Source organism: Xiphophorus hellerii, chromosome 1 (assembly GCF_003331165.1).
Source record: "Xiphophorus hellerii strain 12219 chromosome 1, Xiphophorus_hellerii-4.1, whole genome shotgun sequence".
In the NCBI taxonomy this organism is placed as follows: Eukaryota; Metazoa; Chordata; class Actinopteri; order Cyprinodontiformes; family Poeciliidae; genus Xiphophorus; species Xiphophorus hellerii.
This window is the reverse complement of record NC_045672.1, coordinates 4,713,971-4,739,382: the sequence shown is the minus strand read 5'-3', so window position 1 is coordinate 4,739,382 and position 25,412 is coordinate 4,713,971. Positions and strand designations below refer to the sequence as shown.

General features: G+C 40.9%; 1 protein-coding gene across 3 annotated transcripts; it reads right to left on the bottom strand.

Moving 5' to 3' along the window:
* Positions 1–651: 651 nt before the first annotated feature.
* Positions 652–25,198, bottom strand: LOC116723939 (protein FAM110A). Of its 3 annotated transcripts, none has more exons than XM_032569184.1 (3): positions 25,096–25,198; positions 3,760–4,101; positions 652–3,669 (listed from the first exon to the last, which is right to left on the bottom strand). In XM_032569184.1, the coding sequence occupies exon 3, from the start codon at positions 3,656–3,658 to the stop codon at positions 2,252–2,254; it is 1,407 nt and encodes a 468-aa protein (XP_032425075.1). In that variant the 5' UTR covers positions 3,659–3,669; positions 3,760–4,101; positions 25,096–25,198; the 3' UTR covers positions 652–2,251. The 3 variants fall into 3 exon arrangements, with proteins under 3 accessions (XP_032425075.1, XP_032425059.1, XP_032425066.1); XM_032569168.1 differs by lacking the exon at positions 25,096–25,198 and adding an exon at positions 12,536–12,720; XM_032569175.1 differs by lacking the exon at positions 25,096–25,198 and having other exon boundaries at positions 3,760–4,369.
* Between the last annotated feature and the right edge of the window lie 214 nt (positions 25,199–25,412).

The following is a 25,412-nucleotide window of genomic DNA, read 5'->3' as shown; positions in this document are numbered from 1 at the left end:
CCCCCGTCTGCTCCCCCAGTGAAGCGAGAGATGTTCTGAATTTTACAATAATGGACTCTTAAGACAGCCACAAAAAGCAGGAAAGTGAAGAAAAACTCCCCTGGGAAGCTCAGTCTGAGCGCTGGGTGTCAATTATTGATGCAGGAGTGAGATGTGGATTACCAAGAGTAACACTTGCCTTCACTTAAAAGTGCCCTGCAGAAGTATTCATACCCCTTGATCTTTTTTTTTTATTGCATTTAGTAAAAATTCTGTTTACATTATGTGATAAAGAAACAAAGTCGTCCATGTTTGGAAGGGAAAAAAGGGAAAGGATGCAGGATTTTCTTTTTTCCTTTACAAATAAAAAGTAGGAGAAATTTTTACTCAAGCTCCTGCATTCAAACACGCCTAAATAAAATTTACTTAAACAAAATACCTTCAGAAATCACAAACTTGTGTGCCAATTCAACTCGGTAGAAATCTAGTTCTGTGAAATTGAACTTCATGAAGTCCAACTTTGGGTTGGAAGTCTGTGACTATACCATGACACAGCAAAAAACCTCAAACGGTGTGAATACTTTAGCTGATCCCAAAACAGATTTTGCATTATAACCTGAGGAAGTGACACAAAGACTTCTTTAAAACTCAAAAAGCAGAAATACAGACAAGTTAATACTCAAACATATTTTATTAATGGATTCGGGATACAACACTGTAAAGCATTTCGGACCTCTTTATCAAAGACTCTTTGGGCATCCAGTGCCTGAAAAAAAAAAAAAAAAAAGCATATTTTGTTTTCAGATGCTCTCTGATCTGATTGCCACTGCATGCTACTGCTGATTCTGGTGTGAAGAAGAGGAAGACCAGACCAGACTGAGAACAGTTCAACAGACGCAACAAACAGGAAGTTTAATACAGAGCGATTCTCTCGCGCTCCGTGCGGAGCAGCAGCTAACACATCGCAACCCTTCTGTTTACTCACTGAACGTGTGAGTGCATTTAAATGCATGTGCGACTCAGTCTGATCTCTGTACACAAAATCCCCTTTTAGTGAAAAAAAAAAACCATTAAGTTATGTTTTCCAAATAAATACTGGTCCATTTGTTACTATGCCATCTTCCTGAGTCACGGACATATTCGTGCACCACAGATCCCGGAGCGCCCTCTGTTTGCTTGTGAGATCATCCTTCATCATATGACTCGCTCTTCCCTCCCCCCCGTGCCAAGACGCACGTGGTAAACCGATTTCCCAGGCTGCGCCAACGCAGAGTAATCCAAGGCTGCATCGGAGGCAACAAGTAAGGATCAGATGAAAACTCCCCTGTGACTGAACTGGATGTGCTGTGAATCTGGAAGCCTGGGGCTCGCTTCCTGATTTTTTTTTTCTTCTTTCTTTCTTTTTGATATGACGTGCTACGGTATAGTGTATACAAACATGCTGACAGAAACATTTATGGTAACAGTCTTACAGCCAGCCATTTTCTCTGTAATTTTTTAAAAATACGAACATATTTGTGGAAGCTTTACTTGTAGGTTTCACAGTATGAACGTGCTTCTCTTGCTGCTCTGCTTCTCTGTGCTGTGCAACTTTTTGGCAGTCTGTAGCCAAACTCCGGTATAAAACACACACACGTACATGTACACTTACAGTACCTATAGGGACCTTTTAGCACCCTCTGCCTTCATTCTCACCAGCATTGACAATAATCTGTTATTGCTTGCAAATACCAATGAGATCAACTAAAAGAACGTAACAATGCATTGTCCAGTTGCAGTCCTGACTTGCAGCCTTTAGAACAGAAACTAAGGGGTGCACCGACTGATCAGCCGGCCAATCAGCCAATACTTGCATGTGAAACCGATCTTTTGTGACCTGGAAATCAGCTGCTGATTTTCTGTTTGTGTACCGTAAGAGACGGTACACAAACAGACCCGACAACGTCTTCATATTAACAATAGTTACCACACTATTGCCAACTTAGTGACTCTGACACTAAATTTACCAACTCTTCAAGCAAAACATTTGGTATTTTGCAAAAATCGGAAACAGCAGGTCAGATTTCGAAAGGCCACTAATCGAGCAGAAATTTGCAATCGATGCACCCCCAACATAAACTGACTCATTTCTGTCTTTTTGCCCAGTAAAAGTGAGTCCTCTCAGGAAACTGAAGACAAACTACCAGATGATCCGGAACATTGATCCGGAACATTGATCCTGAACGTGGAAATAAGGCAGCGAAACAAGAACGAACAAGCCGTCATCATCAGTCTAGACGTTCGAGACGCCACTGTTCGCCTCTCTCGCCTGCCGGATGCCGTACAGCCACTTGATGACTCGTGCGTTCCTCTCGATGACCGAGATCCCGTAGGGGACTCTGTCGTTCGTCCTCAAGGGCCCGTCCTCATCATCCTCCTCCTCGTCACCGCCTCCGTACCCCCTTATTCGCTCCACGTCGTCCCCGCACTCCGAGCTCGGCGTGCTGACGCTGCGGAGCTTGGAGACGGACACAATGTCTGAGTTGGCCCGGGTGAAGCGCTCCACGCCGCCCAGTCCCTCCACCTCCTCTGGGTCCAGCCCACAGTAGTTGAAGAAGCGCTCCAGGTCAGCAGTGGCGCGCGAGTAGCGGTCGCTCAGGTCCGACTTGGAGCGGTGCAGGGATGGGTGCTTGCGGGAGGAGCCTTTGGAGCTGGCGTTGGAGATGCGTGTGAAGGCTGGGGAGGCCGGCGGGATGATGCCCGCTCGGACCAGCATAGGGCTGGGGGGTGGGTAGGCCGGAGGCGATGCCAAAGTTTGGGATGAAGTGTTGACCTTGGCTGGTGGCTGATTCTGTGATTGAGGAGGCGGCGGTGGAGGGGGGAGCTGGGAGTGTGCAACCTGACCCTGGGGGATCTGTCGAGGCCTCAAGTGGGGATGCAATGCAACTCTCGGTGGCTTCTTCACCTCAGCATGAGGCCGAACGTCAACTCTGCGGACAGTCACTGAGTTAGGGGCGTTGTAGGGGGCCTGAACCCCCCGTACAACCCGTGCTGGGACGGGGGGTGGACGACGGGACAGTTCTGCTGCAGGGACGCAACGGTTATTGCTAAGCAGGGAAGACGTGCAGGAGGAGGTGGACGAGGAGTTGTTGGTACCGTGGTTCAGGGGTTTGAGGTTGTTGACGAGTCTGTTGCTCTTATCCTGTTCTGCAGACAGGCTACTGCAGATGCTCTTCACCCCTGATGATGGAGACGAAGAGGAGGGGGAGGTGGAGGAAGACGACTGTGCTCCGTCACACACATCATTGATTAGATTATTCAGGATATCCAGGTTGAAGGGTCTCCTCTCCCCCAGCACCACGCCGCCTCCCCGGTTCTCCACATCAGCTGGGCAACGGGGAACCTTCCGGGCGGTCGGGGCGCCCACGTTGCCCTGGAGCATCATCACTGGGGGGACAAGGGGCTTCCGGATGAGTGGTGCCTGGATAGGCGCCTGCCGAGTCAAGGCCACTTGCTGGCTCTTCACGTACTTGGCCTTGTCGGCCTCCAGGCGCTCCACGGCGCTCAGCTTGCGGGCTCCTGTCTCGGCAGGGGGGCGGAAGTAGTTGGGACCCTTGTTGAGTATTCTGAAGGGTCTGCCTGAGGTGAAGGCGACCCCGGCCAGGCGGCCATCTGAGGGCCTCAGCGTCTCCACCGGCATCACTGCGGGACCTGAAGCAGAGACAGATGTTATTGGAGAATTCTTACGAATCGTACGTCAGACATCCCACCTCCTCCCACAGCCCACATTAACTTTCTTACCAGTCGCTGATCTGAGGTCCTCGCTTTTCTTCTGTCGCTCCTCTCCTTCTTTTTTTCTTCTTTCCTCAGTCAAAGACTACTTGTGGGACTGGGTCAGCTGAGGTCAAATTCCACATCAAGACCGTCCGGACTGCCTCTGTCACCTCGGTGGCGACCCACTTGGGGGGCGGGAGATCGGGATCAGAGCCTTAATGAAGAACTCAAAGGTCCGAAGATGAGCCAGTAGTGAGAGCGGTAACACGGCAGCCCTCTCTGATCCTCTTTATGACGTCCTGCTCGTCTGCCGAAGCTTATCCCTCCAGCTGTGATCAGAGGCAACCACTCAGCCGAGCCGCTTCGGTCCTGGAAGGGTAGAACAAGGAGTAGTCCAGGTCAGACTCAGATGGAGTTTCTGGTTGCTGCTCAATAAGAAAACGACAAACAAAAAAAAAAACATCCACACAGTCAGATACACACTCTCTCTCTCTTTCTCTCCTCACACCGACACACACAGCTCTCCGTCTGACAGACGGAGACTCTCTTCAACTCTGGAGTGGAGCAGACTGGGGGGGGTAGAGAGGCTTTAATAGTACGTCTGGCTCCTCCCAGGCGCCCAATCACCCCGCAGGCCGGGAGCCGTGGAGGCAGGAGCCGCTCCTGTATTGGCCCAGCTCGAAAGGCACTCCAACCAATCAGACCTCTCCCCACCTCCCCTCCTCCTCAGAGCACAACAAAACACTGAGGCAAGGCTTTCATTCAAATGAAAATTCATTGAAAGGGAGAAAGGGGTGGATGGGTGCAGTGGGGGGGGACAACGGACGAGACAGATGCAATTTTTTACATTGACTTGCATCAAGCTCAGTGGGGTTCTATGACGACGCTGTGCAGAAAAAAAAACACACACAATTGCACTTCTTTGTTCGTCTCTGTGTCGGGAGAAGAGGAAACAAAGTGAAGAGTCTGTTTGGGTGTGAGCAACTGATTCTTTAAATAATTAAACAAAGGACGGTGTTATTTTAAAGACATAAACTGGTTTCCACACAGTTTAATAGTTTATGTTGGGTAAAACGCAACTGAAGTCAAGAAATGCTGGTTTAAAGTTCAACAAAGGCAGACAGGAAAAGTTTCTATCCATTTATTTCTAGAAATAACAGCGATTAATTTTGGATTATTTACCTCAGATGTCAAAACTTCAAAGTGTTGCTGATATGAACAATCTATTTACTCCACCTACATGTTTCTGGCTGTACTTCTACAGAAAAACAACTTCCCCTCCCCCAGGACAGCCGTTCTTATCATTTACCACATTACCTCTACAGTTACATCACACTCAGTTAAGGGTCTTTCTCCTCCCTACCCCCACCTCTCCTCCACCTGCAACCCATCTATCCACACAATTTAATGGGGCTTTTTTTTTTACTGCCATCCTCCACAGCATATGAACTCATTGTTTTCCCCCTGAACAACAGCCAATTAGAAAGAAGACTGAGAGCAAAACACATCACTACTGCATTGAGAAACAGGAAGTTGGTTTGCCTTAATTTGAGCCTCAAGAGACAGAAAAACATGTTTACTAAAGCTACGCAACATGTCCAGTTGAAGTTATCATTGCGATGTGTGCAACATCAAGACAAACAGACTGAAAAACAGTTTACGCCCAGTAGCCATAAGGGCATTACATGCTACCTAGTACCATTTATAACCCAATTTTGTTATAGTCCATGTAATTCCATTACATGGTTTTTATAATGACAATAAAGATCATTAATTGATTGATAAAACCACGACTAAAAGTACATGGGTTAGGATGAGGGAAAGGGCAGCCAATATTTCTGCAGACCCCACACATTCTGGACACAAACCGCTTAGACCTTTAGTTTCAGTAGTTGCTTTTATACTGTGTCAAAAGGGTAGGGAAATATACACACATATATATAAGTAAATATTTGTTATTGATATACGATATTGATATGGAATATCAGCATCGGCACAAACTTTTACATGGGTGCATTCCTAATTTCTTTGTTTTTAATTTGCCAACGTCTCCAGTACTAAATATCTCTCTTTTGTATAAAAGAGATGGATAAAATACATCTTTTTTTAAAAAAAATCTATTTTGCTATAATGCAAAAGAGTTAATCATTTGATATTTTCTGTAACTCAAAAAAGTTGTTTTAACACAGAAGTGACATCTAATGAACACATTTTGATTCAAAGTGAATTTCAAAAGCTGCAACATGATTAAACTTGCATTATGCTGTAATGTACAAATGAAAACATCATGAGAAAAAATACTTTTACTTTACACTGTAAAGTATCTACATTTAGCAACTCTAAATAAATAGAACAAAAATGATCTTTCACAACACTTAAAAGTTACTTTGTCACAGTAACTAAGTAGTGTACATGGTAGATTAAACTTTCTTTAACACCTAATGGGCTGAAACTAGCAATCTACACAGTAAGAAATTAAGTCTGATGTCTCTCTTCAGAGAAATTCTACACAATAAAAGTCCATATTTGACACAGTTTCAACGAGCATCACAAGTGTTGAACGTGATTCAAAGCAAAGCTCAAACATGACCTTCAAAATACCAATCTTGCTCATTCATAAGTTAGATTATGAAGAAAGCTGCTTTGAAATTTCTTCATGCTCAACAGATCTCTTCCTCTAGCGTGCTTGGTAGTTTGGATGAAGCAAGAGGAGAACTTCTCTTTCAGTAATGACGGCAATCACTGAACTAGGTTTGGATAAATCTGATGAGCAGGAACAGATTTAAAGGAACTTAGAAGGAAAGGAGAGGTTTCAGAGTTTACTGTAGCTGTCGGGAATTTTCAGCTGAAGGAGGAAAATCGATGGCATCATTTCTGTTTGTTTGGACAACAGCTGTCTGAAAATTATTCTGCTCATCAGGCATGTACTTTTTCTGATGACCAAACTGCCTTGTCAAAAACTGGTTCCTATTAACACGACAATCTCTGAATTCCTCTTGCCTTAAGATTTAAATATAAGTGGAATTTCTCTTTAACACAGAAGCCAGTGAGCTGAATGCAGAAACCATCAAAACTCTACAATTTATTTACACTTTTCATAGATGGTACAAGAATCCTGCAGGTGAAGGAAAATTATTCATGGATTTGTTTATCAAGCACATCTGCGAAAGTGCAGCTAATGAAGCTGAAATACCGAGTAGAAATTCTACTTGACACATTATTGGTTGACGTTTGGAAAACAGCTCAGTTCCTGAGACACTTGAAAGCTGAATGGGTAAAACAGAACTTTGCTTAGATCTGATGGTTGAACAACCTCAATAACAAGTTAAAAACAATATATTTGTTATTGAGCTCATGTCTATTTAATCACTAATTTATCAGCAAAAAGGGGTTTTTAATTTAAAATGTTGCTTGTCAGCATAGCTTTTAATAAAATGTGATCAATTACAAACTGCAATTCTCCATTGTTGCTTTCTTTTTACAGAATCAATCATCAGACTCCCTCATCCCTGATGTTGGCAAATCCTTTAAACAAATGAAGGACTCGATGCCAGTCACATTAGCTTAAACTCATCTGCAGATAACTTTAACCCAATTATTCATGCTTTATTCAGACAATGTTTACTTACAATGTAGTCATGAATAGAGAGACAGAGCACCAATTCTCATTAAGCTGCTAAATAAATTCCCCCCATATGGAGATCAGGTTTGGTCTAAGTATTTAAATGTGAAAGCTGTAGAGCTATGAGCATGCAAACTATCTCCAGGCTGGAAAGTCATTCCAGCTGAAAACAGCAGCTATTGTCATTCGTTTTCTCATGAAAAAGGGTCAGACGGCTAAACCGTTATCTCCGCTAATGTGTGTGCAAACAACACCGCTACCCCACTGATCAATAAACCACATTAGCACCAATCAGCGTGAAGCAGAAAGCAAACAAAGTGTAAAAGCATTTTGTGCAGCCACACACACACACACACCAAGACACACACAAAAACCCGGCTGATGTCTCCAAAAGCATCAGACTGCAGTCCCAGTCCAAGAAATGACATCTCTTTTCCACAGTGGAAACTTCGATTGGTTTCCTTATTATAAAAAAAAAAGTGTGATCCACAGTGGTATGAATAAGACTGCTTTTTACATTTAGTGTTTCCAACCACTAACTGTGGTTGGTGGATGGTGGCTTATGGTTTGTGTCTCATAGTGGATGTAACAATGTGGAGGGTAGACGACGTGTCAGAAAATGAGTGAGAATGCTGCAAAAGAGCTTAAATGGAGCAATAATAAGATGACACACCAGCTGGTTTTAAGGTCAAAGTTAGTGAGAGAATAAAAAGAAAGTAGCAACATGTAAGGGAAATGGGTTCCTCGTCAAAAATCATGTAATCCTGCACAAAAAGTGTTCACACCAAGTCAGGGACAGTCAAAACATACAGAAGGAGCTCTACTCAACTCCATGTGTGGTGGAGACCCTGAACACACCATCACCATGGTGACAAATGGTGGTGGCAGCATCAAGCTTTTCTTCAGGAGGTGGAGGACAGCTGGGCAAAGCAGATTTTTCTCTACATGTGCAAAGTTGGTAGAGGTAACCCCAGGAGGCCTTGCAGGAGAAATATCATGATATAAGTTTGTAGATGTGCACGAATTGATCGGCCAGCTGACCGGCCGATACTTGCATGTGAAATCAATCTTATCTACCATTGCAAAGGTCTAAAATAGACGTCGTCCCGTTTTGCTCTGCTGTAAGAGAACTGATGAGCCCACCCAGCAAGTCACCATCTACATGTATGCCATTAACAATAGTCAACCCACGTTTTGCCAACTTTAGCATTACATTTTGCACACAAAAAAAATTAATGGTATAAGCCAAAGTTAGAAAGTCAGGCTTTTCAAAGAATGGGGAATGGCTAGAGGACTGGAATCTGTGTTTTCCAAATCTTAGCTCTTCAACAGAAAATGGTACAAAAAATTTGTTTCTTGGGTACCTCAAAATTTTTTTCTCACATGACACAACTAAACAACTTTATATTAAGAGTAAATGTGTTAATATTGTCCAAAACAGTTTAATGGATCATATTCACATAGTTTCTTCCGCTAATATCATTGAGTGACTGGCCAGAAAACTGCAATTGATGCAGCCCCTAAAAGGCTGTTAAGGCAAAAAGCAAACTTTGAAAAGCTTAAATTATTTTTCATCCACGTAATTATATACTATCTTCCCAACAAATTACATTGAAGTTTGAGGTTTTAACATAACAAAAATTTAAAAAGTTCAGCAGGGTTGAATATTTCTGGAAACAGTTTACTTGGAAAAAACAGAAAAAGAGGATGTAGCCTTCTGAAGGTCCAAACAGCGAAGGCCGTGGCCAAGATGAGTTCGTATGTGTGTGTGTTCTGTGACGCCAGATTGTCGGTCATATCACAGCGGCCTTGGTCCCTGCAGACACTGACTCCCCCCACCCTTCACCTCCACCAGTCAGCATTGAAAACAAAAAAAGCTCCGCCCAAAAGAGTTGTCAGAAATGTCCTCTACTCACACGTGGATTTGACTGGAGGAAGTCTGGTCAAGTTTGATTACAATTAAAAAAAAAGAAGAAAAAAAAGAAATAGTGAGAGACAATTTGCTCTAGAGTTTCTAAACAAACTGAGTGACCTGGTGAGTTTGTTAGCAGTGACTTGTGAGGGCTTTGCCCCTGATGGACGAGGCGAGCAGGAAACACTGACACATTTTACAACAGCATGACGATAAGAAAGAGAAAAAAAAACAATAAAAGTTGCTCAGCTATGTAGGTGTGTTTGCGTCTTGCAGGACGGCCCTGTTTTTACGAGTCGTCTATTTATGGCTGCTTGCCATTTTCCAGGGAAGATTTCAAACAATACACTGAAAACGTTGTCTTAAAGACTGCAGAAGAACTTATCTGCAGCCTGACAAATACAATATAACAAATACTGATGCGGACTTACAACTAGCAGTAAAGGAGCGGTGTCGATCGGTTTTGGAATGGAAACAGACATAACAGTGTACCGAACATCACCGACCCGTTATTGGAAACTTTAGAATTAACAGAATGGAATCATTTAGGCAGGTGGTGCTGACATCACCTTTCTAATTCTTATCATGCCTCCCATATTCAAAGCTCTAACTAAGCCCAATTTGAATTTTTAAAACCAGGCTCCATTTTATCTTGCCGCTCATTATCCCACAGAGACATCCTGACTTCAACCAATGACAAACTGAAAGAGTTCAAAAGGCTATCCCCCCCGTCCCTTTAAAGGCTAATTTAAGTGGGGTGTTGGGGGGTCCTGAGACGTCTAATGAAGACAGACAGCCCAGCAACACGTCTCATTGTCCTGGCCTTTACACTGAGCTGTGAACCCATTTCCTGGAATCAGAAATGAGCAACATGCATAACTAACATGACCGGACTCCAGAGTTATGCAACTATATTAACTGCAGAAACAACCACTGAACCATGAGTCAGTTGTTTTAGCACTTAAACCTCTCTTTGGCAGCATCCAGACTCCCCCTCTCTCTGTCCATAAGGGGCCTCCACCCCCCCAAAGGTGGGAAAGGATGCAAACAAAAACTTTTTGTGTTGTACAGCGTTAGATGCATGCACCCATTTATAAATATTTCACTGAGTTGGTTAGAAGTGAAAGGAATAAGGATAATTGTAGCTTAAAAAACTAATAATGAAAACAGAGAAGGAAGTTGAAACAATCGTGCCTTTCAAAGCAAATTCAAAGAAAAATTATTGGGAAATGTTTCTTTCTGACTTCTCGTGACAAAAGGTTCATTGCAGCCTGATATTCAGCAAGATTTTGGAGAAGAAGAAGAAGAAGAAGAAAATGGTGTTGGGTTATTTCACAATACTGCCCTGCTGTAAGGCCAGAAAAAAGGCCTGGTTCTCAGCTTGATCGTCTATGAACAGCTGGTAGAAACTCAAAAATCAGATTTTTTTTCTGATCTGTGCTGGCACCATTGCTAAACATGGAGAGGACTCTGCAACAACAACACTCTTCAGCGTAACAGTTGTTACAGACTAAATACAGATAACTTTCTATTTTAATAACTTACCACCTCTTTACCTTCTTAAACTTTTTATGCTGCATTAAATAACATGGATGACATACAGAACCTGAATGCGTGGCACAGATAATTAGCTAAAACTTATTGCAGCGCAAGTAGTTTTTGGCAAAACATATTGCATACATTAACATTGCAATAATGATGAATTTGCAGCCTACTGTGTTTTAATCTTTTGAGTTTCTACACTGTCTGTCATGGAACATGCTGGCTTTAGAAACGTTACAGATATCAATTTCAAGAGAATCATTTACATTAGACGTGAAGGAAAGTTGGAAAGTTTAAAATCCAATTCCTGCCATTTTTTTTCCTTTTATTTAGAAAATAGCAATAAAATCCTGGTTTACACCAACTTTTCTCTCTCTCATCCACACAGTGTCACTTTGCCTCTCCTCCAAATAATTACACACCTCTGCTGCAGGAAGGCTAGAAAAAATGTTTCGAATGATCTTAGTCGGCTAAAGTCAGTATTAAAGCTCTGCAAAATCAGATTCTAAGAAATTGGCTCCAAATCAAATGATGCTGTTTCCCAGCTGTTTTATGTTTGACCAAACAGCTGAAGCATGCATTTTATTCAAATCTCTGCTAGCATCAAGGTAAATGATTTTAGATGAAAACAGATACAGTTTTGCACAGAATTCTGTTTTTACATTTTCCCAGGGATGATTCTCAAAACCGAGATGATAAATCCCCAACTGATCCGAGAACAGAGTTAACCATACATTAGAGCGCGAATGAGTGGCTGACGGCAGCTACTTTCACCTCACTCAGCTGGAGCTGATCTGCAAAGATAACCAGAACACACGCACGCACGCACGCCGACTGTCACACACCTGGGGGCATAAAGCACACATTAAACGCTTGGTTTTATGCAGCAGCTACAGCACCCGAAGGCAAACAAAAAAAAAAGAAAGGAGAAAAACAAAGACTTTTCTCTTAACGTGGTGAGGAACATTCCAGAAACGAGTAATCACATACTGCTGCCCTGACTCAGATCCAGAACCACCATACACACAATCACACACACACAGGAAGAGAGAGTGGTCACCAGGATGTCAGTGTTGGATTTATGATGAAAGTGTGTTACTCACACACGCACACGCCCACACAGAGGCATCATTCTCCTATAGTTAACCCTTTGTAAATCCTGGTTCTCTTATCACAGACAGGTGTTGGCAGCAGAAACAGTTTCTACTTGTTTTAGCCAACAGTTTGATTAACTCCTTCTCTTCGGTCTAAAAATATCACATTAATCGGTATGAGAGAAAACTTTTCCTTTCTAAAACATCTTCTCAGTGCCGTGTGTTCATCCAGTCAGCGTGCCGCGCCGCGCTTCAACCCGTTACAGCCGAGAGAATGAAAACCTGCCCGACGTTACAATTCACATCGGTATTTTTAGATCTGGTATTTGCAGAGAAGGACAAAGAAGTCCAGTCAGCGCGCTGAAAAGCACAACAGCTACTCATACTATCATAGACATTTTCAGATGCTTCTTGGGACGCTTTACAGTAAATTTAAATGTTTGTTTTTTTTCTTGACAGACAGAAGTATAATGCAAAAAAAAATAAAAAAATCAATAGATGACAAATTAAACTCATTTAAAGTGGAGAAAAAAGCAACATGACGGCCCCTTCTTTTAAGTATCTAAACTCATATCTACACAATGGATGAACAGCTTTCTGCTCAAACATGCAGGACATAGAAAGTGTACTTACTCTATCTAAACAAGCCGTGTAGGCAGCTCTGAGGAATCCCACGCTTCACTGAAGGAAGCAGGTAACAGTGCAGCTTTATAAGTAGCGCCGTGCCTTCCTGTGAGTAAGTGTTCAGGCCAAATGAGGAGCAACCTGAAAAGTCTCCCTGCTCCTCAGGCTCCAATCCACTCCTCCTCTTCCTCTGCTGGCTGAGGAAGACTCCACCCTGCTCTGCCTAGAAGCAGGAAGGGAGGTAGGGGAGCAGGAAGTGAGAGCTTTAACGAGAAACCACATGGTCCTCCCAGCACTTTATTATGATCCGGCCCTTTGTTGTTGTTTTTTTTTGTGTGTGTGTGTGTGTAAATAGAAATTATTTTACCTTCCTTATATGGTTTATCTCATTTTACCTACACTGTTGAGTTGAAAAGTATATTGAGGGCAACAAAAGATTTATTTATTATTATTATTTCTTATTAAAAGTTGTAAAAAAAAAAAAATATTTTCATCTGCACAACTAACACTAGGGATGTGAATCTTTCAGGGTCTAGCAATTAGTGCCATTTTGCAGCAGAATCAAGTAATTATGTTAACTTCATTTGGTACAAAAAAGGTTTACAAATTGCTTCTACATATGACTTAGAAGCAATTTGACTTCGTCATCTAACGTCTTGAAATCTGCTGCTTTAAAAAACTCCTGCTCTTTTCTGAAACTCCGCCTTCAGGAAGTCATCACAACATTGCTCCTCTATCAACCCTTTAACAACATTTTTACCAGTGTTTCACTGGGAAGTGGCTCGTATAATGAGCTCAGCAGATGCACAGTTCCACAAAGTGTTTGCTAATTGCTGCTGGCTAGTCTGAAGGAGTAGAGTGAGGGAGTCACAGGGACAAGGCTGCACTGAGGAGGAGCTGTGGTTTTAGGTCCACCCAGGCATTTTGCACAACTGAATGGTTGCCTTGGAGATTAAAGGATTTCGCAAACATGCATGAAAGATTCAAGGCAACACTCCAGGTATGTTTTTGATGAGGGAACAACATTATAACATAATATAAAGCACAAAACAGCCAATTTTCCATAATACTGCCATTTTTAAAGACCTGTAAAATTATATCCCTCCTCCATCTTTATATGCATAATCAAACTTTATAGCCAGTACAACACATGTACGGTACATGAACATTTATGGTGGATCATTTGTGACCTAATTACTTCACTTCTTCATTTGATCTCACTTAGTAGATAAAAATATCAGTGTTTGAAGATAACCTTTGCATTAGTAGAATTCATTCTCCAAGGCTATATTTTGTCCTCTGATCATCTCCCAAACATTTGCCTGGAAGGGATCCAATTCATTCTCCTCTAGCACTGAGGGCTGTAAGTTTATCTGATCAAAATGACTAAGCTTCAAGTAAATATCACAATATCACAACACAATTAGTTGTTCGATAACCCATCAGTCAGAGCAGCTCACTGAATGTCAGAAGTCAGAAAACAAGCACTTTCATATTGGCATGATTACATAATGAACTCAGGATAAAAAGTTGGAGTCCAACTAAATATAAACAAGGGAAGCAATGATTTCAGTTTGGTGGCATGTTTATAATGCCGGTAAACATTTCGCCATTTCCCCTTCCAACAAATTTCTTTTGAGTCGGAAAGAAATTCTAGGAAAAGAAATGCAATGTGAGGCAGCTGATGAAGGAAGGGGTTTTACTGTAAGCAAGGTGTGGTCTGTATCCTGCTTTGAAAACCTGGAAGCAGAGATGCAGGAGGAGCTTTACTAATGCAACACATTTAAGCAAGTAGGCAATTCCTTCTATGGTGCCTTGTTCAGATATACAAACTTCATCATGTTTTACTAAGATGCCATCCATGTGACACACCAACTATAATTGATACTTAATTGTAAAGTGGATGTTTCTGGATCCTTATTGAAACCTGAGAAAGAGGCAAGGCGAGGAAAATTTTGTATTGGTCATTTCTTAAACATTTTAATAAAAGTAATTTTTATAACAGTATATGTCAGCCTTATGAAACCAGCAGGAAAAAATGTATTGTAGCACAGGGCATTCTGGGGAAATACAACCAAAACAAATGCTCGAGTCTAGCGCTAGCAAGAGAAGCTTGTTGTTTTTTTTGCCAAAAACAAGAGAAATCCTACAACCGATAAAATCTCACGGCAAATTTACATTTCATGACGCTCACTGTTTTCTTCAGGGGTTGTTGTGTTATTTCTTACAGTGGTTATTGGTGCAGCATTAGGGTATCACATATCTGGCCACATGTTGACTTGGCTTGAGATTCTGCGGCAATTGTTGAAAATTGAGGTTCTGAACAGGCTCTGGAGTATTGATTATTTAGCAAAGAATAGACTAAAATGTCTCTCGATGTCCAAACCCAGCAGAGAAGCACGTCAGCAAAGTTGCAGCTGCAACAAAATGAGATCCTAGAACTCAGAAAGGCCAGAAACAAATGCACGTCACATACTTGGCTTCAAATTTACACACTACTATTTGTGTTTGTAACCCGTCACATAAAATCCCAACACAATATAATAGCTTCAGCAGATTTTTTTCCGAGACACAGTTGCCGAGCATCCCTCCCTCCTTACAGTCCAAGCATCCAGCGCTGCTTGTTTAAAGGAGTCAGCACGGGAGGGAAGCGCCACACTCACCTCCCTGTGGTCAGCACACATGTATACTGTACATTCTAACACACAGATTCAGGCACTGCACCCCCCATCTCACCCATCTCACCCAACAGTCTTAAGTCAAACCCACATGACTGCAGTGGTCAGTCCCTCTACAGAGCCAGAAACAGCGGGCGGATTTCCCCTGGACTCTTTGCTAAGCATGAAAATAAAAGCAGCGTCCAAAAAACACAGAGGGAGTAGATAGTTGGTACAATAAACATTTCAGCTGGGTCAACAAATTCCGACACACCACCTATGGTGCCAATCAGACCCCTGTCCCTTCCTTCCTCCCCTCCCTTCCCTACAAATATTGAAAGAACAACATTGGATCGCTTCACTCCTTCAAAATTCCAGCGTCCTATCGGCTGTCTTCCTCATTCATTATGAACGCTACAACACTTTTAAGCTGGTGGATATTTTTTTTAAGTCACAATACTTTTGTAAGTCTCCTAGCAGCAGTAACGTAACTCCATGGGAACGTGAACCTTCTGGCGGAGATGCAGCGGAGGCAGGTGGATTAAAAGTATTAGTGTGAGTGTGCAGTGCCTTCTCATTTGGCCAAACACTTTGTGATTCCCAACATTTAGCACACTCACGTGCCTACCTACCCATAAAGTGATGAGTCAATATTGACACCACCATGGAAGTTTACAAAACACGCACACACACACATTACCGCTCTTTTCTTATTTCCCTTCCTTGATCCGTCACTTGGTCTTTTTATAAAGACCACCATAAGAGAGTGACGGGTATTAGGTTCCTCTGGCTCCTTTCTCTCATACCCAAATCATAATCTCTGTCACGTTGAGCACACACACACTCCAGAAATGCAAGGCGCGCCAACATTGCCACTCACATTACAGCATGCCTCCACAGGCCCTGTCTGCGACACCCCGCATCCTTGTTGGGTTGAGAAATCCACCCACAACAAACTGGAGGAAATGTCCTGGGAAATATTTGTTAAAAGAAGAGACAACGTTAATATCTCTTCCAATATTAACGTCAGTGGAAAAATAACTTGCGCGAGGACACGCAAGATGAGCAAGAGTAGTTTAGGAGCATGTGGTTTGAAGACTAACTCTGAAATTATGTTACGTATTTGGCCATAAACCTGGAAATATTTCAGGAATGATAATAGATGGGAGCTGGATTCAGATTTCAAGAAAGACTCGGTTAACAATGATATGCAGTGTGTGCTGAATTTCACAGTCAAAACAAATATTATAGGCTGAATCTAGCAGAAATGTTCTTTACAAAAAAATTAATTTACATAAACAGGTAATGTAGCAAAGGAGACGACTGCTAGAAGTCTTTATTGAATTGAAGAGTTTGAAATTCAATGAAATTGAAGTACAAGAAAACTACTTTTGGGATATTTTTGCTTGCCAAAACTCTGACTGACAAACATATATATATATTTTTTTTTGTACAGCGCTTTGTGATGTTATGTCTGTGAGAAGCACTTTATAAATAAACTTTACTTACAAGCCAAAACATTGTCACATAGATATGGAGTTAAAGCCACATTCCAAAACATGATCATTCCTACCCTAGAAAAAAACCAGCCCCTTGTTCCACTCTTCACTTCACTCAGAGGGCCTGGACCCTCGGCTATTGAGAAACGATTGCTTCGTCGTGGTAGGGGTGGAGCAAGATATCATCGTACAAGATCTCGCGATATTAAAAGAAAAACAAAAAATACCACTATTTCTCACTGAGTTGATTGTTATGTCGTGAGCACTTTGCCTTGTTAAGTTGTAAGAAAAGATACCCCGAGTACACTTAAATCATTTGTTTGGTCACATTTTAGGTTTCCAGTAGGAACTATGAATGGCAAAAGAGTGACAATCAAGACATAAATAATGTGTACGCACTGCATCGCTGTAACAACCAATGCATGGATTTCTAAGGGTACGTCGAGCTACTTCGCAATCACAACACACCATCAATAGCCATTGGGAAATGTTGTACCTGTTGTACTGCAGACCATATTTGTAGCACAGTCCTAACGTCTGACAAGATCAAAAGAAATCAGAAAAAGGCAGATCAGGTTGTTCAGTTTTTGGCAAACCTATAAAAATACAGAATAAATGTCTTCATGAAGAATAAATTTGATCTTTGAAGGCATCTTAAGAATAATATAAAATTCTCGACCTGTCTTGTTCTCGTGAACGCAGTATTGTGAGTTTTAGGTATAGTTACATCCCTACTTCTTGGAGGTGTGAACTCTGTTGAGGTTTTCAATTTTACCCAATTGCTAATGTTTGTCCGTGACACATGGACCAGTGTCACGGACAATTCATGGCATCGCCAGTTCGATGCCATGAAGATTACTGGAAATTGCCTGCTCTGTAAACAACCAACCTTCACTGCCAAGAGAGAAGTGTCGATCTGAACGAGGCAGCGGTTAATTTTAATTCAGTATTTGGAAGCGTAGCCAACACGGACTACATGGCTTTGTTCACTTTCTCTCCTGCCATTGCTAAAGCTACAGGTAGACAGTAAAACAGTGTAAAAACTTAACGGCATTATTCACAACTTTTCCTTCTGTTCTCTGATTGGCCTGGTAGAAATTCTCCCTGATTGAATTTAAGTTCAAGGGAGATTATAACAGAGCCGAATTGCGTAGGAAGGTGATGACCAGGCTGCATCATACCACAAGTTCAAGGGTTTTCTGGGCTTAAAAGAAAGTTTCCGGGCACTGTGTACCTATATCCAGTAAAATCAGTTCAACACAATAGAGCAACATGATCTATAACATAGACATGCTACATCCCACTTGTTCAAACCGTCTGGTTAGTAGGTCAGTGGATCCAGTGAGGAGGGGGCAGGATAAATAATGGTTAACCCAAAGTATGTCTCTAGATAACGACCTCCAAACAGCCGGAGGCACTGATGACAACAGGGCAGAGTCTGTCTCACGTGCAGTGCTGATGGCCTTATGGGAATTAAAATAGGAAGGAATGAGAGGAAGGCTGGGATTCAAACCGTCATCTGCCTTAGAAGGGTGCAGCAAGTGAAACTAAATGGGCAAGCATGCCTACAGAAAACTGCTGCAGAGAATTTGAAACCAATTAATCCATAAGAACCAAATGTTGCTCACTTAACCTGAGCAGTCATCTACATTTAGGTGCTAAATGTCTGGTTAACCAGCCTATGACCCAATTTGTAATAATGACTCAATTTGGGCTGCCTGCAACACAAATGCCAGAAGATCCAAATCCACTCCCACACTAGGTGGACAAAGAGAAAGCATTAAGGGAGATCTGTTCAGACGTATAAAACTGTATTACATAACACGTTCAAAAAATTTTATTCAAGTATAGCTGGACCAAAACCTGAAGGATCATAGTGTTTTGGGAGGACAAAAGTGAGGGCCACCTGTCTGAGTCAGTACTGAGTTCATCTAAGAATCCTTGGCGACAAGACTGGCCATCCACACGTGAAGAGACGGCATGCAAGGCCTGAGCCTCTGCAGAACCAGAGACTAAAACCTGCCAGGACAAGTCACACTGACCTCATTCCTCAGCAGGAGGCTCGTCCAGGCTGCAAGCATCCAGAGGCTGGAGGGAACTCCTGCAGTCAGGAGACTGGGGAATTCAGGACAAATATAGCTTATAGACTTAAAACTGACGATCAAGTATTCTCCATCCAATATTAAAGAATAGAAAATGAAATGTCGGATGTGCAGAGCTAGTTGAGACATTCGATCAAAAAAATAAAATAAAATTAAAAAAACAGCAGTTGTTAGTAAAATGTACTTCTACAAAACATCAAATAAGAATGGATAGTAGATACATCACACAGAATTTTATTGGAAAACCTCAAATTATTTTCAATTCATTTTACACTAATTTTCTTCGTTGTTTTGGTCTGTCACATAAAATACCAAGAAAACAAGGCCGAAAGCTAACTAAAAAGTTAGTTGCCTTAACCCTAAAGTGCTAATCATTCCTTATTTCCACTAACGCTCAAGCAATACATCAGCAAAAGTGAAAGATAAAATGCTAACTTCAATTTAAATAATATCAGGTCTTGAGAAACTACCATCCTGAAGCAGCAAGTTAACTTTCGCTTTATAAATTACATGTGCAGAGATATTGTATGCATTTATGTTTATATCTTGTTCTCTATTTGTGTTTTACTCTGTTTTTCCATGTTTCTTGTTTGAAAAAAAAAGGTACTTGGAAATAAAAGCAAGAGAACATGAGGACAGGAAATGGAACTGCTGCACAGTCTTCACCCACTTCAAAATAAGAGCATGAATCTAAACGACTATTTGAAGAACTCTTTAACATCCAAAACTTCAACACAGATGTTTAACTTTGCTTAACTGAAAGTTTACAAAACAACCTAGTAAATTAGCACATTAGAATTTATACCAAAAACTTTATTTAGGTCATGATGAATGCTTTCAAAGTTAGCAAAAGTACTAAATGAAAAATTTGCTCCTCTATTAGCACATTCACAAGCTATTTTGTCGTTTAGGCTGTGCACCCACACGGATCCGCCGTTTTTGGGAGACCAGAAACAATCATTTTTGTGTTGAAATTTATCGGATCTATGTTTCAATATGTACATGTAAGCCACGTCTTTTTCGAAACAATGACGTTGCTCCTCCCTCTCTCCTTGTAACCCGTGTGCACGTTACTCTCACAAACAACAAACATGACACAGTAAGCTGTTGTTCGGTGTTTTTTTGCGTCATTCTGTGGCAGTGTTAAAGCTCCACAGATAGGCCCGGCATGCTTACTACAGTGTTTTCTGTCATGCTGCATCCTGTCCGCACGACAGTCTTCATTGATTTTTCCCTAATTTTCTTCTTTATTGTTTACAAAACAATTGGCATGTTTGTCTCCATGTGGAGGGAGACTGAGTTGACAAAATGTGTATAAAGTTTCAGGGGTCATAAATACTTTTGTACTTTGCTGTATTTCTGCACTACAGGCAGTGGTACAGTTTACCACATACAAACACAATGACGCCATGTTGCCTTGTGTTGCACCTTTCAAGAACACATCACTAATCCAAATGTGTCAAAAAAAGATGTGAAAGATTCGTCTGTGGTGTTTTCCAGTTAATCACATTTTCTGTTATACAACTGACTAAATGAGCAGACAGAGGTTACAGGCTCATGCAGTCACACTTATTCTAGGTATTCTAACTCTATAAACGTGAATCTAGGTGGGGTGATGATACAGCTGGGATTAAATGTTGTAGCTTTTCTGTCTGTGCAGTAACTCCACTATGCCAAAGAGGACATCTACCATAAACCTAAATTAGAAAGGATTCCCTCTTCTTCTTTTTTTTCCAGATGAGCTAAATTCAAAAACAGGGTATCACCACAAGGGAGGACCAAAATACTGCAGAGTAAACATGAACAGCAGGGGGAAAAAAAGACTGAGACAGAAAACCTCACTTCCCAAACCTCAGACATGGTGACGGATAAGACGCTGTGAAAAAGATGTAAATCTTAAAATTCTTTCTTAGCTGTGAAGATTAAGAATTGAAGCAACCAAAGAAAAACTAAATAAAAACAACTTAAAGAAGCCCAAAACAAAATAAAAACTAGGTGTGCATCAATCCCCTTTTTTACTTCTATTGAAAACCAATCTGAGGTTAAGTATCAGCCAATACTGATCTGCTACACAAAACCAGTGCTGAATTGATTGAAAACATTTCTATCTCTAAATAAATGTACTGAATTACTAACTTATTTGACAACCAGTACAGTACACTTAAATACACATACATCAACATGCAGAAATAACTTTAATTTGTCCAGTTAGGAGTCTAACAACCCACTTTTTTAATTGTTTATTTAATTATGAATAAACTGAAGCTGACAAAAATAGGTTGACTAACTTGGTCAAACATGCAATAACTGCAACAAAATTTCTTTCAAATGATTCAGAAAGTGCAATTAAAAATTCTACATATGATTTAAAATAAATAAAGCATGATGTCACTCAGAGCACAAAGCATTAAGCTGAATAGATCTGCCCTTATGGATCTGAAAAACTGTCACCGATACCAGATCTAAAGCAAATGTCAATATCGGGACCGATACCGATATTAACATTGGATCGGTAGATCTCTAATAAAAACAGTTTCATGGACTTTTGTCTTGTTTTTATTGCTGTAAACTAATTTCTCCTTCCATTCTCAAAGGATTTTATTCACAGAAAATATTCATATGATTAAAAAAAAGAAAACTACCTATACCTACCTAAAAAAAACAAAAAAAAAAAAACAGAAACGTCTTTTCATAGTTTTTTGAAAAAAAATAAATAAATAAAAATCGACAAAATCCAACAACCACGAGTTGCTGTATTTATACTGAGATTACTAATAAAGTAATGAATCCCGACTAATTTTTCTACATTAAAAGAGGCTAAATATAACCATACATTTTATTTTTTTTCTATTTGTACAAAGTTTTGAGAACCACGCATTAAAGCCATACGAATACATTAGCGAGCGCCACAACTCTCTGAGTCAAGGATTAAACGGTAGCTGTCGACATAGTAAACCTTTCTGAGGGGCTGGGAGTAGCTGGAAAGCAACAGGAAAGAAGTCAAGAGTAAATTCCAAGAAGAAATCCGTGCAGACACGCTTTCCCAAAGTGCCACGCAAAGAGGGAATATTTACTTGTCTAAAAATAAAGAAACATGTCTATTTCCAACATGGGTAGTAGTTAGAAAAACAGCTACACTGCCGGTAAACTATAATCCTTCAACATGACAAGATGTTCCAAGAGCATGCTGGGAGCAAGTTCCCATTTCCTGCTTCAATCCCAGCGAACAAAAACGGGACGCCGGTGGGTTGTGGTGGGCCTCTGCCTTGAGCTGAAAACCTCATAAGCTTCTTTCCAGACACCACCAACCCGGATTCCTTACAGCTTTTCATTTCTGTCCCTGTATAAATGGACAAAGAAAACCAAAACTTGTTTGCATTTCTCTGAAAACAAAAGTGAATAAGAATCTGTTGGTTTCTACCAGCAGTGTATGAACTCTGTCATAAACTAATACTGATTGAGGAGTGAAAGAGAAGCCAGAATGTTCCAGAATTCCAGCAGCATCAGCAAACCCGCCGTGAAGAACGCTCCCAACACTGAAAGCTCGTAAAACACGCTCCACGCTGACACGTAGACGGACTTTTCTAAGCTGCAGGATGCGCATTCCCGGCCTGGGAATGATTAAGAATGGAAATTACAAGGTGGCGTGTGTGTGTTTGTGTTGCTGTGGCCCCGGGGAAGATAATGTCTGAGAGTCATTCACACCTTCTGGTTAAGAGCTGAACTGGGTGACAGCTACACAAGACTTTCTGACAGCGTGAGGCAGAGACGGAGCAGTTCCAGAGGGATTTGCCCAGCTTCGTCACTCAGGCTGTGAGGAAATCTTTCAGATAGTCATCAGTTTTCAGCTGACTCTCAGTCTACTGAGGAAGGACAGCTTGAGCCAATATAGGAAGGGTCATCTGAGTAATAGAAGCACATTTCAGGTTCCAACTTCCTCCTGTGACTGAGAAAAGGGAACCATTTCCCTCCCCCTGGTGGAAATACATCAACAGCTTCATGGAGGGAAGCCCATAGTGACCTTTACACCACATTCATATCCTCCAATGCAGAGGTGGACTTCCTCTTCTAACGCATCAGGCGCCATGCAAACACAAATCCGATTAAATTCCACTATTGACACTGGAACATTTTTTCATCAAATGACTAATTTGAAGCTGATGTTAGCATCCAATTTGAAGGATTTAGTATTTTTAGTAAAGGGCTCATTTAATGCCCACAGGATTTTGTGATTGTCTTTATGATTTTATATTCTCCAAAACACTGATATTTTGGTACTACCTCAGAAGTATTTACAATTTTTGCGCTTACATATGACAGGAAATGTGACGCTTTGTTACTCGCTACATTGATGGCAGTGTATAACTTAACAGGTAAAGCTGAGGCAGCAGTGTAAGGCAAGTAAGAAAAACAGAATCACTTAAAACCAATGTTTTTGATCTTTTTTTGCTCACAATTATGCTTTAGCACCAGTAAATGCGGGAACCTGCTGATTTTGTGTGAATTTCCACAATTGCATAGAAGTGGTGCCCCCAAAACATTTTCACAAGGGTGGTCAGACCAGCCCAGTAAGAATTTTAGGTGGGCACAGCTTAAAAACCAAATTTAAAAAATAGATAAAATTATATCATTTCATTTATTTATTTTGTATTCATTTACTTATAGATTTTTACATTTACGTGGGACATCCAGAATTTTTCAAGAGGGGGCCATGCCTCTCCAACCCCCACTTTTGGGGCGCCACTGCCGCGCAGTCACAAAAATCTAGAGAGAATGTTTAATATACCTTAGAGCTCCAGTTCATAACCTGAAATATGGATAGAACCTACACTGCACTAAAGATTGCATGAAGATAATGTGTTGCAATTTCAAAACTTCGGGCTTGTGAATCAACTTTCAGCAGATTCAACAGTAAAGTTCAACTTAATCCAATTTCCCACAGTTAACCCTACCGCAAACATTCCTCTCCGTTCTTATCAGTGCACAGTCATTTCAGGCAGTGGTCAAAATATTCCACTAGGAATCACCTTCAGGAAGCAGACATGTCACTGGCTTCACTGTAAAAATGTACAGTTAAGCCCATGTTTATTGTTCTCCTGGTAAATTCAGCTTGAAAATAATTGCATTTAACAAAAATTGAAAGCAAATGAGGTAGAGCAATCCCAAATGATAATAAAAAAAATGCAAAAGGTGTTGTTTTTTTTAATTGTCTGTTGTCTGGGATACTGAAAGTAATGTCTATTGCTATCAATAATTGCTGATCAGTTCTTTGCATGCATCTGCTGGTATTTAAATGATTTATCTTAAAAGCTCCATGTCGTTGAGGTTGGAAGGCCTCCTTGCCATCACCCTCATCTTTAGCCACCTCCACAGATTCAAATCAGAACTATTCTGCTCCGTCTTTAAGTCAGAAGAAACAAAAAGACGAAAAAACTAAAAGTTTTCTTTAAATTTAGATCTGCTACAGGAAGGGATTGTAGAGATTGTATTTTGTTTAATACAAAATGATAGAAAAAAGCTAACAAAATATTAACTAATGAGATTTCTTTTCAAAAATGGTCAAAAACTAAACACTGAACTCCCTTAAGAATTACATTTTCTCAGCCGGCAATGTGAGAAGTCTTGCTCAAAGTACTGTTTAAAAGAGAAAATATTTTGAATGTAACCTGAAAATAATGCAGATTAAGTTCACACTACTCTGAAATCTTTCTTAATCTTGTAAAAATGCTTAAATAACTTCCATACTGCATCTTAGGCCCCATGTAAGAGATTATTGTGCAAAAAATGATTCGTCATAAAATCAAGAAAAATACCGAGAACCCTGAGCATCCTCTTCAGGAGACCGCTATACAAGTCTTCAGTCGGAGGTTTAAAAAGGTTTGCTGCAGCACAGACTGCTAGAGGAAATTCTTCCTGCCCACAGCCATCATCATCTGCGACTCTTTTAATTACGACAAATTAATTACATCTGGTTGATCCAAAGCAGAGTTATTGTGAATGCCAATAAAACGACACAATTCTTTTTTTCTGTGTGGTTTCACAAGTCGCGCAAATATTTCACATATTGTGGTGTTAAAAAAACTCTATTGTCATATCAGAATAAATCAGTCCAGGTATGGACACTCAGAGTAATGCAGATGTTGACCTGCAGCTTGCCCAAACTCGTGAAAAACTGTTAGGTAGCCCGTTAAAAGCATCGACACGAAGGCTAGAAACGGGATGCTAACGTCGGTCGTACATTACTTTCTTCACACATGTGCAATATTTGTTGTGTTCATAACTAAAATGTATAGCTGTGGGATAATACGTACCTTTCGTTACTGTAGCTTTTCTGAGTCAAACGAAGCTGGTGGGGTGTTTTAATAAAAGTTCACCAACATTATAAAAACAAGCTGGGGAAACTTTCATTGAAACTTTCAATGCTAGCGCGGTTGATACCATACGCTAGCCTAAATAGGACTGCAACTATTACTTCCAGCCTATAAAATAGGAGCATATAGTGTCTCATATGTATCCAACATGATATTAAATTAATATGCTACTCTAAGAAAATTAGAAGTTTATAAAGAATTATGCAGTAAAAATAAAGGGGTGTCTGCGTACAGCACACCCCTACTCTAAGGCTTCT